Source organism: Parasteatoda tepidariorum, chromosome 1, assembly GCF_982258835.1.
Source record: "Parasteatoda tepidariorum strain Cologne lab strain chromosome 1, Ptep-v5.0, whole genome shotgun sequence".
Lineage (NCBI taxonomy): Eukaryota > Metazoa > Arthropoda > Arachnida > Araneae > Theridiidae > Parasteatoda > Parasteatoda tepidariorum.
Genome location: NC_141755.1, coordinates 69,074,232 through 69,090,061, shown reverse-complemented (window position 1 = coordinate 69,090,061; position 15,830 = coordinate 69,074,232). Strand labels below are relative to the sequence as shown.

Below are 15,830 nucleotides of genomic sequence, written 5' to 3'. Positions count from 1 at the left end.
TGTTGCAATTTGAGTGGCCAGCAGTGTATGTCTGAAATTTTAAAATGGGGATGATTTATGGCATATTATGTAACATGCCAAAAATAATCATATCCTTGATTGACAGGTGACAGACATTAGTTAAAGGATTCTCATTTAATTTTTTTAATTAATAATTAAATTTGATGACTTTAAACTTAAGTTCTTATTTTTCGAAATTCTAAAAAAAGAAAGAAAATAAATGTTCATAATTTAAATTATTTTGAATTAAAAGATAAATTTTCTTGAATTTAATTTGATAAATTTTTTATTCAGTGGGTAATAAATCAAATTTTTAGTGAGTAAAAATTTAGCTTGTAATTAGTGAATCGTTTTGGTCAGCAGTGATGATATGAACTGCAACTGGTCATTATTTGTAAAAAAATTGGTCAAAATTGCGACTTATAGGCATTAAATGCAATTGCAATTATAAGTAACAATTTGCAACTCTAAGCTTTGGAACTGCAGTAGCTCAGGAGATGTGGTGAATTGGGTTCGAATCCCACCGGCAAACCATAGGAGGTTTTCATGGTTTTCCTCACCATGTAAGGCAAATGCGGTTTAGTTCCATTAAAAAGTCCTTCAAGAAGACTATGCTGTCCTAATGCTTGATTTAGGTTTTTCCTTGTATTATGGGTTGGGTTCAAAATTACAAGGCTTCGGACATTGATAGTCGTAAATACATTTATAGTCGTAAATACGTTGATAGTCGTAAACTCAGAATTTGGTTAGCAGTTTGACTGCGGTTATAAAAACGAAATTTAAAAACAATCGAATAAAACGTAATGAGGAGCTTACCAAAAGTACTAAAACAACTAATTTCATGTTCTGTAATTGTCTACCCATTTTTGCTTTTGCTGAACTTATCAAATATTCAAGTGGCAAAATTACCAGTTGGTTGATTTACGATAACTTTAATACTTTTTAATTATGGATGCAGAATATAACAAAGATTTAGAAGAATGGATTACTAGCGACACAAGTGGTCACTTCCAAAATATTCTGCGATCTCTGGCCTCAGCAGAAAGAGACGAGAGCGTCGAGGTAGACTTCAAAAAAGCTGAAAGGGATGCCCAGAGACTCTATGATGTAAGCTACTGTCTTCAGTATTTAAAGTCAATAATGGGAGAGCTAATAGAAAATATTTTGCTTCACATAATTGTTTTTTGAAGTATAGTGAAATAACAAAAACTATACAAAATATATTAGGTGTACTGGAAAATTTTGTATGCGAAAGAACACACCCCGTCATACAAGGATGCAAAAGGTTGGGCATTTACCCATGAATGTACACCGAGCATTATGACCACCCTCCATCTATAACAATGGGCTCGCCCAGGTTTTCATGGTTTCTCACCCAGGAACAATGTTTTCATGGGGCACATTAGAACCCATAATCCTCATAGAACAATCCCTGACGTCTGTAAGCTACTTGAACATAGTTGCAGACCAGGTTCACCCATTCATGGCAACAGTTTTTCCTGCGGGTGTTTACCAGCAGGATAATGCACCATGTCATAAGGGTCGAATCGTCATGGATTGGTTCGAGGAACATTCCAGTGACTTTCAAGTCATGTCTTGGCCCCCAAATTCTCCTGACCTTAATCCAATAGAGATTTTTTTGTGGTCCTACTTGGAAAACCAAATTTGCTGCCACGCTACCCCGTCGCAATGTGAGGGAATTGCAGGACCAGTTGTTGATCGCTTGGTACCAGATACCTCAGACTACCTATCAGCCCCTTGTGGAATCAATGCCACGGCGGGTGCTAGCAGTTTTGAGGGCTAAAGGTGGTCCTACATGTTAGTAACAGGGTGGTCATAATGTAATGGCTCTTCGGTGTATATTTTAGATGTATTGCTGCATTTTGCCGGATACTTTCGTTACAAGTTTGAACATGTATGCACCTGCTATTTTGTGCCCTATATGCCGTGTCTCTTTAACCTAGAACATTACCATTGAGTTAAAAGGTGAATACCTACCACTTTCTTTTATGAAAGAATCTTTTGCATTATTGTAAAAGTAGGCATGTATTTTCGTGGGCAGAATCTTCCAGTAGACGTAATATTTATGGATCCATATTTTCGATAGCTGTCCTGATTTATTCAATTAGACAGCAATTTCTAGTTTATGTTCCCATGCATATGGAGTATCTTATGAAAAATTTTTGCGGATTGTATTAACCCCTTAACTTGCGCGCTCGAGTTAATTTGAGCGCGCTAAACAGGCCAAACTGTGCACACTTGAGATAATTCGAGCGGTGTTGTATTTTATGCTGCTATAATTTTTCACACTCGAATATAATCAAGAATTGAAAATAACAAAGTGAAAGCTAAGAAAAAAAATCGTTTTACTGAAATTATCGTTTACATGGAATTGTAAGCTATAACATTTATTTATTCAAGAATAAAATATGGCCTTTTTCCATGGAATAAAAGCGCAGTATATCAAAATTGTCTATCAAAAGAAAAGTTGAACCAGGAGCGGAATAAATTTTTTTACGTAAAAAAATTGATTTTTTTGGCCTGTTCTTTTCAAAAAAATCTGTGCTTTATTGTCATTAATCTACAGCATTAATTAATTAGCGTAATTTTGGCCTGTCCCTGAAATAATGAATATTGCTTCCTTGTCCAGGAAGTTTGATTACAAGGTCAAAAATTATTTAAAGTGTAATGTTCCACTTCATTTTATACTTATTGAACTTTCAATTCTATTACATAAAATTGTCTGTAGAATTTTTGTAAATATCCCTGGAGAGGGAAAAAAAAAGTTTTATTTTTCAAAAACAATCGCTAAAATGGTGAAGTCTCAAATCAGCGGTTCTCAAATTTTTTTTTTGACCTCGGAAACCTGAATGATCGACCCTTTTTTGGCAGAACCCTGATTTAATAAATAAAATTCTTCAGCAATTTCAAAAAATATTTAAAGAAACTCTATTAATGATTTTGAAACTATTTATTATGAGGAATTGAGTCAAGGTAGTTCAGGGGATAGAACGTTTGCCTCCGGATGAGGTGAACCTGGTTCGAATCCCTGCGATGGCTGGTCTATACGAATTCCACACCCGGCTCGCTTCCACCACAGTGCTGACGTAAAATATCCTCAGTAGCAGATGGATCATGGGTTAGAGTCCCCTTGCTGTCAGACTAGCCGTGGGAGATTTCCGTCCTTCTCGAAGACAAAATTTCTCCCAATACTTGATCCTGGAGCTTCCTTGTCTTCTGGATTGGGTTCAAAATTAAAAGGGTACGGATTTTAGCATTGGTAGAAGTAAACTCAAAATTGGATCGGATGTTCACCGACGGTTATAAAATAAAATATGAGGAATTAAATAATTTTCCCATCCTTTTATGAATAATAGTCATAAAACAAGGAGCTATGCTAAACAGTTGACTTCGCGGGTCTGACAGAAACATCTAGTCTAACTCTGAATTTATTTTTGGTGTTAAGCATGAACTGATCTATACGAAATTATTAAGCGAATTATTTCATTTAAGCGAATTATTGTTTTCTCTTGAATGAAAATGAAAAAAGAATGCTTATAAACATTTTTAATGGTTAACAGAGAAACAAGTTTCTTTGTTGATGAATTCGGTTGTTTGCTTTTGAATGTAAAAAGTTGATAGGAAGTACTAGTGCAAGTATTGTTATTGTTTAAAGTAATACTATCTTTTTAACTGACACTTTGCTTGAATAATTTCATAAAAATAACCGAAATACTAAATTACTAATGATTGGAAATAAATCAAAAATCGTTACTGTTTTAAAAATAGTTCTAACACCTTTGGGAACAGCAGCTCTAATTAATAGTTCAAAAGGCAATTAAGGTTGAAGTGCATAAACCCTGATTGATTCCAAAAATGACTTAAGACAAGTTGGTTTCAATAGAATGGTTTTGATGAACCAGTAGCTTGAAACAGCACGGAGATTATCAAACGTACACCTCTAAAATTTATTCATAACCAAGCAAGTATTCATCTAAAACAAACAATTCTTTATACTCTTTTGGTCTGATATGCTCCACCTTTAAACGTTTCACTAATGGCGAAATTTTTAATTACACACGGTTTCTTGAAAAAACAAATCGTGATTGCAATGATTTCTTTCTAAAATTGCCTTAACATTCACTCAAAACTGGAACTAATGGAAGGAATATACCTTTACAAGATTTAACTACTATTTTCGTTATTAAAATTCAATAAAATAGATAAAAGAGAACTTTTGGAAACTTTTTTTTTAACTAGTAAGACGCTTGATTTAGTTAGTTCATGCCAAAGTTTTCTGTTTAATGGTGTAACTTGATTGTGAGTAAATAAGAATATATAATACATGTTTTCATAATTATATTAAAATTACTCCATGCTTTTTGGCATATACTTATAAAGGTTAGATTATTTAAATTTTGAGATTCAGCATAAACTTCGAATCACAAATTTTAATCCCAAATCCCCTTTTATGTCTGATAGATTGTGGCAATTTTTATTTCCACATCATTTAAGAGTTTTAAGTAATTTTCAGTAACACAGTCTAAGGAGTGATATTGAATTCCTTACATGAGTAGGGGAGAGTGGTGTCAATTATAACATTTTTTACTTAACTATTTTTAACTAACAAAAATCCAATATATTATTAGTATTAATTGACAGACGAGTAAAGTAGACTATTTTCTACTAGAAAAAAAATTAAATACCTGATTTTAAATATTATTATATTAGTTATTAACAATTTTTGACAGTCGTGCACTTGTTACAATTGTCCCCACTTACGGGGTCGATTGTAACAGTTCATTAATTCAACTAAAATATAGTTAATTATACATATTATCATAGTTGTGATATATTTTTTTATTGATCAAAATAGTAGTGATATTTTAGGAGTAAAAATAATAATGAGCATTGACCTAAAGGGTTAAACTTTTAACTTTAAGGGGTTAAAAATTTTAATTTATGCTGTGAAAGGTGACAAATAAAATAATGCACATGCAACATAATATAAATGCTATAGGAAACTATTGGTGGTTCTTAAAGAGTTAAGTAATGGTTTGTAAACATAAGATTATTTATTTTCAGCTGTTACAATCGTCCCTTTACTTATTGTTACAATTGTCCCCAAGACGCCATTTCAGCTTCATTTGTTAAAAACAATGCTAGTTAATTAGCAAAACTAATCTTTTTTTTTATTGAAATGTTAATTAAGGTGTCCACTTACATATTCGGTTACTAATTTTTATTTGTTTAAACAAAATTACTTTGTTACAATAAAATATTCTAATACCAAAAAAAGTACTTGCGTGACGTGAAAATGTCTTTTGTGATGTAACTCTTTCAAAAGTACATAAAAATGGTTGCCATCAGGGGTGTACATGTAGATTTGTTAAATATACCTTGTGCACCACCTAGGAACCAAATCTAGAACCCGACACTCGAAATTTTTGCTCTGTTACAATCGTACCCTGTTACAATTGACTCCACTATCCCCTATAGATCGAGGCCAAAAAAAAGTTCTCGAATATTTTTAGGGCAGGGGTTAAAAAATATAGAGGAGGGAAACATTTTCCTCAAGAAACCCCAGACTTAAGTAATAGAAAATTTTTGGTATATATGTTCTGTATTTCTCCTATTATTTTATTGCAACATTATTACTAGTGATATTCAGATTTTATAGCAGGTTAAATAGTCGATAAAAAGAATAATATACAAAGAATCTTTTGTCAATTACTAAGAAATGTCAAAGGTACATTCCATAAATAAAATGTACATGCATGCGGTGGATGAAAGTTGTGAACAAATTAATTAAATGAGTTAAAGGGTGTTAGAAGTCTTCCTTTTTAAATCATCATTACACACATACGCTGGGGATTAAATATGTAGGACTTAAAACGCCCCACATCAATTTTGTTGATTGGACTTTCCATTTTTAGTTCGTCATTAGTTTTGCTATGCAGGTAAGTAGTAAGATTATTTTTGTATTTTTTCGATTGGCTTCCACCTAATCTGTATAACTAATTTTTAAAAACTCTTTTATCTTAGTTTTAAATAGGTGAGAGTATGGGTGGGAGACGGGGTATGTAGGTTATTCGGTAGTCCAGCTTTACACGCCTTTTCTAAGGATTCACACTTTAATAAATGATAAAGATTTATTCCAAAAATAGAATTTTTCTGTTAATTTTCTATAACCTCTGATTCCGGGGTAAAACCGGTTACTAATCGGTTTTGGTCCTACCTTCTTGACCAAACAAAACTTTGTTTGGTCAAGAAGTTATATTTGAGATTGCCCTTTCGAACCATTAAGATTGAGCTCTTAAAGATCCGATCATTAGCTCAAAAGTTATACAAGGTGGTTCATTTATTTATTATTTTTTGTGTGCACAGTACATAAATTGTTCGCTATCAGGAAGACATAATTCAGGAAAAAAAATAACTTTTTAAAATGGTATTGTATTTTGTATTTATGGTACTGTATGATTTCAATTCCAGGGTGGTGTCAATCAGTTCGGTGTAGATGGCGAACTGTTCACGAAGATTTTGTGTTCCAGGAGTGCATCACAGCTTCAGGCAATATTCGATGCATACGAGAGGATAGCCGGGCATTCTCTCACAGCAGCCATTCGATCAGAATTTTCTGGAGATTCTAAAGAAACTCTTCTTGCAATCGGTGAGTTATATTTTTAGAATTTACAGTTAGTTCAGAATAATATTTGGAATAGATAACCTAGAATTACTGTCATATATTTTTATGTATACAAGGTTATTCAGCGCAGCGTTTACAAACATGGATAGGATGTTAGGCACAATGACTTTTGAAATTTATAGCAACCCGCAGTCAGAAATGTCATCGTAAACCGATAGGTGACGCTTCCCTATTATGGACTGCTTGCAGGGTTGCAGTAGAATTCATTTATTTTTTGTAAATTCAGTAGTTTTCTTATTGTTTATAAAATTTTAATGCCCCTGGACCACTAGCTGCGGTCAGTGTGCGGGTGGGTAACCACTTGGATCAGTCTGCTTAGGGACCGAAGGTGTGCGGTATTGGTCCTCGTTAAACTGTTCTACAGTAAAGTGCTCGACTTCGAGCGCAGGTCGTCGGGCTACCGAAGCGGGGGTGCCATCCCCTCTGCAGAGGATCAAAATTGTGATGGCATGTCTTCGGATCATCCTCAGGGATGTTTCCCAGACCGCCGCCAATAGCCCATTGTGTAGCTCTAGTGCGACGTAAATAAACTACTACTACTACTACTAAAATTTTAATTTTATAAATTATTTTATTATTGTAACTCAGTGTAAGAATGAGGAGAGCACAGTTACAATATAAAAAATTTCGAATCAAATTACGATGCAAAAGTGTCGGCACTTAAGGTGTCGGTACTTTTTACCATAAAATCCATTTTTACCGGAACATGTTACGGAACAAAAAATCTGATATACCGTAATTTTTACAGTAATAATAACCGTAAAATTACTGAATCACTCTAACTAAATATTACTGTAAAAATTACGGTATAATATTTTACGGTAAAATGGATTTTATGGATGGCTCATCCAAAGTGCCGGTAGTTTATACCGTAATTTGATCCTATATTTTTTATAATGTAGCTGAAAGCGTTTGTATGGTTACTAAGATATTTTTCTTGAATTTTTGTGAATATATCTTTAAAGTATAAATGGAATAAAAATACGTAAGGCGTTTGTATGTCTTAATAACTGTTTTTGGAAAATCCTTGATTTAAAGTGGCTTAAATTAAGGTAATTTTAAACTAAATGTTGTTAGAAACAAAAGTTTGTATAACATTTTAACATGTTATTATTATTTTTTTTCCTCCAAAATGTACTGTTTATGCAATACTGAAAAGTTTGCGTCTACAATGCTGACAGGTTGCTCAGGTGCATAAGTATCGGTATTGTTATTCATCCAAATTATCTTAATTTTATGTTTTGTCATAATTGACGTTGAATATTTCCCAGATTGGTTGTTTCATCGTATTTGTTTGATTTATCGTCTAACTCAATGCCATGGACTTTTAATAATTATGGACTTATAACCGAATCCATAATTACAAAAAAATACGATTTCTTAGAGTATTTAAATACGATTTTCAACTATATTATTGAAAACTATAAAGTTCAGAAACAATAAGATGGTTTAGATAAATTCAAACATCGTTAAAAACATGCTTGAACAGCTAGTCCAATATAGGGAAGACATCTCAACAACGTAGGATGAAATTTTCGACTATATGTGTTAATCATGCGTGCAATTATTAATTCTTATGATGTACTCCACCACTCTTTCTAGTTTGTAACCGTTGTACTGAATCTCCTTGTATATGATTCCTGCCTGTGGACACAAAGGCAAATCAGCTGCTCGCCGAGAGGTGGATAATTCTGCGTAAGAGTTTTATGTTTTATAGGTACAATACGTGATAACAGTGTATTTTTAATTACTAGCTCTACTATTCGACATTTTGAGTTGTTGTTGTTGATAGTATGCCTGTTTAGGCAGAGGGGTGCGATTGCTCTTGTTTTCCAGTGGCGCGCCATCTATGGACAAGAATTCGACTTCTGCCACACCATACGTCGCACCTGTTTATAGGGCGGACCCATTCCTACATCCATTTATTCATCCACAGATCGTAATTTTTGACCTGAATCAGAGAACGATCGATCTCCAATCCAGTACCCCCAGAGGTTTTGATTTGTTATGGGAACATGGAGGACTTTTGCGACTCGACAGATTTAACGTGCATCAGTCACTTTACTACACGGGGAGTCTTCGGCCTGCGGGGTTCGAATCCTCGAACTCACGGACATGGACAATGCGCTCTACCAGCCAGCAGGCTATCCCGGCCTTTGAGTAAAGGTAGAAATTGATAATTGTTTTAAATGTGTGTAAAACAATAAATGTTATAAAATTAACGTTCTGAACACTAAATCAAGATAACGAAAATCTGGGAACATACAATCGATAGGAATAAATCAAGATAATAATGATTAGATTTTTTTTTTTTGGTTTTTCGCAGTTTTAAAATTTATGGTTTTAACTTGGATTTCGCTAATATTAAGCAATTGGTCTGTTTGTCTTGGTCAGCTGAATATGATTAGCCACGTTCAAAACTGAACTCGATTAATTTTGAAACTAAGCTATAGAGCTTGTGCATTTTTGCAACCGAAATTAAAAATGTATATATTCCTTATTTGTTATTGTTTTTTTTCGTCAAGCTGAACTTTTGCATTTGATCTTTAAATCAATTTAATAATTATCATATATACTGTCTTTTTCTTCACCATAATTCAAATGACATACTTCAATCATTGTTTTCATTTTCAGTGTATTGCATAAAGCAGAGAAATCGTTATTTTGCGAAGGAGTTAAAAGAATGTTTGAAGGGGCTTGGGACAGATGATTCAGCTTTAGTTAGAATACTTGTTTCGAGATCAGAGGTAAGAAATATGGTTCCTCTTTCAAAAATTGGTAAAACAAAATATTTGCTTGAACAGAATATTGGTTTGAAAAACATTAATTATAAAAATGTCGATAATAGTTTCCGTTGTTTTAAGAAGGATTAAATATTTCTGAAGGCTAAATCTCATTAAGGCTGTTTTTGGAGTATTGAAACAAATTCAAATATAATTCAAAGCTAATTATGAAAATGGCGCAAAACGAAAACAAGAAGAAAAGAGCATGTCATGTAAAAAAGAAAAGAGCTTAGGATCTAATTTTTTAACATTTGAAAAATTATTCCAAATTTACAATAAAGAATTGATAAAACTATAAAGAATTAAGAATTTTTCTTCAATTTTAAAGATTTCCACTTGGATGGAAAAATCTCGCCAAACTGGCGAATTTAAAAAAAAAATATTTGAGCTATTTTTTCGATCCAGAAAAATCTTTAACGCCAAGATTAAAGTTTAAAACTATATCTTTGTCTTTGTTTCAAAAGTAAAACGCTTAAACTGTGGCTTTTATGTTATACTTGGCGAAAAATCTTCAAACGACACCCTTAGGGCGCTTTTTCATTACACGACACGATACCGACAAAATCGGACGACAAATGTGTGAACGACTATGTCTTTGTCGGATCGTTCAAGCAATTGTTTTTTCACTTGTCCGATATCGTTAGTCCGAGAAGTAGAAATTCTTGTTCATTCAATGTATTGAGTTTGAGTGTGTAGAGACATAAAATTTAAATAATTTATTTGAACGTGTTTTGAAAAATTATAAGTTTTAGTTTTGAATTCGTTTTGGCAACGGAGTTAGATATATAATAAATGTTGTTGTGTTCTAAAATGTTTAAGAAATAAAATATGTTATTTTTTTTGATAAAATTATTTGTAGTATCGGAAATTGGCATTCATTTAATTTAGTTGGCACAAAGACCCAACAAGTGAGCAGTTGCTTGTGTTCTGCTGTGATTTTTTTCTGAAAACTTTAAATATGCCGGATGATAATCGTCGTCTCAAACTTCTTACTTTATTTTAGAAGAAAAAAGTTAGCAGTGCAGAAACGTTTTTGGGTGCACGAAATGGTACTTACGTATTGACGCCACCGCAGCTACAGATTTGGCGGTTTTTAAGTGCCGCTAATCTACAGCCTTTATTGGCGCAACTTTTGCAACAACGTAAGTACGAACGAAATAAATGAGGCAAGATATGTTGAAGAAGATTTTTATGTGCTTTTCCATAAGCTACAAAAAGTCCCAAATAAATTTTTTAATTACGTCCGAATGAGAGAAACCAAGAACAAGAATGATGTTAATGAGGAATAATTTTTATATGGCTTTTGAGTTGGCGTCTGCTCGCCAACTTACGTCTGTAATCACTTAACATTACTTAAATTCTTTAAATGTTTTAAAGTATTAACGTTTTTTTTTAAATCGAATTAAAATATTAGTTTCATTTAGAATAATCTTTTTAGATGATTGTTTAAATGAGTTTTATCAAATTTATCTTATGAAGCCGCTCTACCATGTTTCAAAAAATGTTTCACTTGAATCAGGGAGCAGACTTTTTATTATTCAATCAAGCAGAAACCAGTAGTTAGATCGAGTTCTGTTTGAAATACATAATGGTCTTTATTTACCTTCTTATCAAACCATTACTATTATACAAAATACCATTTCTTCATTAAAGCATATAATGAATTTATAAAAATTTTCAATGAAACTTTTATGATTGTTTGAGTTTTTCAACCTCACTATAATGTAAAAAATGCAACTTCATAAAATTAAAAATTTATAACCAGACATGAGAATAAATTATATAAAACTTTTATTTTCAAATTTTACATTTGACATGATCTAATAAAAGATTAAAATTGATTAAAAGAATAAAATAATGATATCAAAAGAGGAGATAAAACAGGAAAGATACACAGCAACTAATAAAATCGCCACGATTTGAGGAGAAATTTGCTTGCCTAACCGACATTCGATTCCGACAAACGATATCGCCTTGTCGGATATGACATAATCGTTATCGTATCGGTGAGTGAAAAAGCGCTCCGTTGCTGACCATGTATTTTACTTGCCCCTCTGTCGTTCGCCGACAATCGGATCCGTTTTGTCGTTATCGTGTCGTGTAATGAAAAAGCGCCCTTAAATTAAAGCTGGTCTGATTCGGAGGATATAATGATCGTTTCCCCATCAACTAACCTAATGCTTGATTCAGAAGTTTTCTTGTCTCCTGTGTTGTGTTCAATAATACAAAGATATGGAGTTGAATATAAGCAGACGCAAATGCGATATGATATCGACAACTCAACGTTAGTTACGAAACAGAGTTAGACTTATAGTTTCGAATAAAATGAAACATTCATCTTTTGATCATCGATTCTGAAGTAAATTCCTTAAATTCTTCCTTAATAATTTAAAGACTCTCGTACCTGAGGCAAAAACCAAAATCACTTGCTGAGTGGCTAAAGTCTTAATGGGCAACTTCTTGCACGAAGTCCTACATATAGTATAGATTTTTAATTCCTTGTATTCTCTAAATGAATTAATAAACGAAATTTTTAAATTACGGTAGAATTCGACGAAGTACTTATTGGAACAGATTTTTTAAGAAAGTGGTAGCAGTGTAAAATGATTCGGGTTCAAACAGAATCACAAAATAAATTTTGAATTAAGTAAGCGAACCTAAGTCTTTTAAGAAAAGTTTATATCATGAAAATTTTCTGAAACTTAAGAACTGCTTCTGAATGAAACAATGTGCATTGATTTAAAATAACGAGGGTAATTGCTTAGTAGTTATGAGGGTCATGAAGCAGAAAACAAAGCTCTCAACATTAAATGTAAAAAAGTGATTTGTTAAAGAGGCACTTAAAAAAACGAGAATTGTACTAACCGATAACCTTACCTATACATCAAAGGTCTTGGATACATCTTTAATAATTATTGAGAAGAACATTTTAATTATTTATTTGTGTCTGTTTCAGTTTACAAAAAACCCCTCTCCCTAGCATTAATAGTAGTTGTTTCATCAATTAATGTTATGAAATACAATTAAATCGATATGTTAATAAATATTATGTACCTTTAAGTATAATCTAAGTATTTTTTCCTTTCTCTTATTTTCAAGTGGTTGAAATCTTTGTGGCACTCTTTGTTTAAAGCCTATCCACCACGACAAGGTGGTGCCACATCAGATAGGATCGGTTTTTAACTGACCTGCCAAAAACCGTATAAAAAGCAGACAGTGATTCGATTTTTAATTGTCCTTTGGCCAAAAATCGTGTAAAATGCAATCAATCATTTGGTTTTTAATTGTCTTAAAGCCAAAAACCACAGAAAAAGCAACTGCAAGAGAAGGTTAACTTTTAGTAGGCAACCTTCTTCCTCCTCTTTCTTGGAGGCTGTCCAGACACAACATAAGCCCATGGGAAACCCTCATGGTAACACACACCCTGATCAGCAGACTGATCAGCTGGACATCTTTTCCTCTTTGTGCCAGACTGAGTCTGCACAAAGTCAGTTGCAGGTGAATTAGATTTTTCACCCTGTTCATCGATGGTAGCTGAACAGCAACTGAGTTTGGAAAAGAACTTGCAGATCTTTTTGAACCACTTCATAATGTCAGTGGATATTCTTAACACTTTTTTGAAAAGAGCTTAATAAGAACAAGTTAATCGTACCACTGTCAAAGTAGGAATGACTAAAAAAAATCAAGTTCTCATTGTTAGCATATTTAATAGTTAAAGTATTGTTGAGATTAAAAAAAAAAGTAGTTTTGCTAATAACGACTCTAAACAATGAGCGACTGTATTGTTTACATGAACTGCAAAGTTACATTGTTAGGTGAGATTGGAGGTTTAATAAAATGAAGAGACACTGATTATTAATGGATGATAATATCCATCTCGCAACAAGAGACGTTGAAAAATGTTACTTCTTTCTGAAATTAATTAAGAAAATTTCATAATATTTATAGATATGCCCACAACAATAAAACTCTTTCACCTAAATATAGCTTTTTTAAAATTATTATTATTATTTTTCTTTTAAATTTTACTTTTTATTAATAATTTTTAATGCTTAATAATTTTTAATGCTTATTAATTTTTGACTTTCAATCAAACCATGTTTTAAAGCTTTTTGAACCACTTAAAAGTATTAATGAATTAATATAGTCAAAATCAAAATTAAAAAAAAAAATTCTTTTAGCATTTTTTTAGAAAAAGAGCTTGGTAATTAAATTTTTTTTTAATTTATCAATTAAAAAAACCATCATTTATATTTTAATTCCTTACAAAAATATACAGAAGATTTTTCAAGCATTCGTTGGTTACATTTAATTTATCTTATTATAATTTTATTTCATTTCAAGTTACAAGCAACATTAATCTCAAATTTAACACTCTCTAATTTAAATAAGTTGCACTTTAAAAATTAAAGGAAGTACTTATGACTGTATGAAATATCTTCTTTATTACGAGGGACTTCGTGGGTTACATTTAATTTATCCTATTATAATTTTTATTTCATTTCAAGTTACAAACAACATTAATCTCAAATTTAACACTCTCTAATTTAAATAAGTTGCACTTTAAAAATTAAAGGAAGTATTCATGACTGTATGAAATATCTTCTTTATTACGAGGGACTTAATTTTGTAAGAAGGAAAAATAGCTTCATTCAAACATTTTAATTCAACATCATTTAACAAATCAATACCTCTGGGGATGCTGGATCGGAAATTGATAGTGCTTTGGTTCAGGTCAAAACTACGATTTGTAGATGGATGGGAGGTGTGCGGATGTGACTTCTCTGTAAAATGGGCTGTGGCGTATGTGTGTAGCGAATTCTTAACCATAGATGGTGCCACTGGAAAAACAAGAAGAAACGCACCCCTCTGCCTTAAAATAGGCTTGTCAATATTGACAAGTGGTATAACACAGTAACAACAACTCAACATCACCGTGTTACATTAAAAAAAAAAAGCTTTGAAATTAATACTGTCGACATTATTAATATTTTTCACTTTCTTCTTATTATGTGAATTTACTGATTTTAATATTTAAACATCCAAATCATTTCACAATTTTGACGCGCAGTGACGCTTAGAATACAAATTACAGCTAGGTTCTGTTACTAAATGTCTTGGCTGATTACATGCCTTTTTTATGCTAGTTACTTGTATATAATATCATTTCAAGTAGAGGCGTGTCGGCTCAGCTCTATTGTGAGGATTGTGTTTTGGGTGGGATTTGCAAAATTGTAAAAAAAAAAAAAAAAAAAAAAAAAAAAAAATTTGTCGTTTCCTATGAGCTGCACAATCTGACTTGCCGATGAGCAGACCTAGTGCGAGGTGGTATCTACTCTTTCAGGACCACCACAATATATATATATATATATATATATATATATATATATATATATATATATATATATATATATATATATATATATATATATATATATATATATATATATATATATATATATATATATATATATATTTCCATCATCAAGTTACATTTCTGGAAAAAAAAATCATATTTTATTCATATTATTATGTATATATACATTTAGTTTTTAATTTCTGACATGAATTCTAAAAGTATATATCAAGGGCGGTGATTATAGACCACCTTGTATAAATATTTCATTAAAATTTTTTTTATGATAACATGAATCTCACTTTTTATATTCCAATAGATTGACCTGGAGGACATTAAAGAAGCGTATTTACAGTTATTTAAGAAAGATATAGCCGAGGACGTAGCAGCTGACACAAGTGGGGATTTCAGGAAAGCTCTGCTGAGGGTTCTACAGCCATAGTGGATGTTTATTTGGATTGGAATTTGTTTACCTTAATAATATATTACTCTGCAGACATTCTAACTTTAAAAGCAGTTGTTGCTGCATTTCTGATAATTATATTGAAATAAATATTTTAGTAAGTTTTTATTTGTGTAACTATTTTAATAAAATGAGAGAAATTTAGAGACAGGTGAAATAGGAAAGAATAATATGACGTAAACATCACACTCAGTCTGTATGTCTGTATATTATAAGAGTTTTTCCCCCGATCAAATCAGGGCCAAACCCTTAACTATTGCAACTTTAAACATTTGTGTCTTGCCGACCCGGTGGCCGGGTGGTTAGCGTGCCTGACTGTGGAGCCGATGGTCGCGGGTTCGAATCCTGCTCAGGGCATGGATGTTTCTTTCTCTATGTGTTCTATGTCCCTTCTTCTTTGTGTGTGAATGTGACCCGCTCTATAAACGGGTTTGTGGTTGTGTGACGTGGGCGGCGTTGCTCCACCACCCTGGTTTTCGCCACAGGTGCTCACTGGGTAACGAGAAGAGAGTAGCAGTTCTG

At 32.3% G+C, this 15,830-nt stretch overlaps 1 protein-coding gene across 4 annotated transcripts in view; it reads left to right on the top strand.

Annotated features, from left to right (window-relative positions):
• LOC107444487 (annexin A11) overlaps positions 1-15,414 on the top strand; it is a 31,193-nt gene extending 15,779 nt beyond the window's left edge. For all 4 annotated transcript variants that reach the window (XM_043039272.3, XM_043039271.3, XM_087165864.1 and 1 more), the window contains exons 7-10: positions 959-1,107; positions 6,493-6,670; positions 9,341-9,453; positions 15,165-15,414. In XM_043039272.3, coding sequence (XP_042895206.1) covers positions 959-1,107; positions 6,493-6,670; positions 9,341-9,453; positions 15,165-15,287 — 563 coding nt within the window. In that variant the 3' untranslated portion in view covers positions 15,288-15,414. The remainder of the gene's footprint in view (positions 1-958; positions 1,108-6,492; positions 6,671-9,340; positions 9,454-15,164) is intronic.
• Positions 15,415-15,830: the final 416 nt, after the last annotated feature.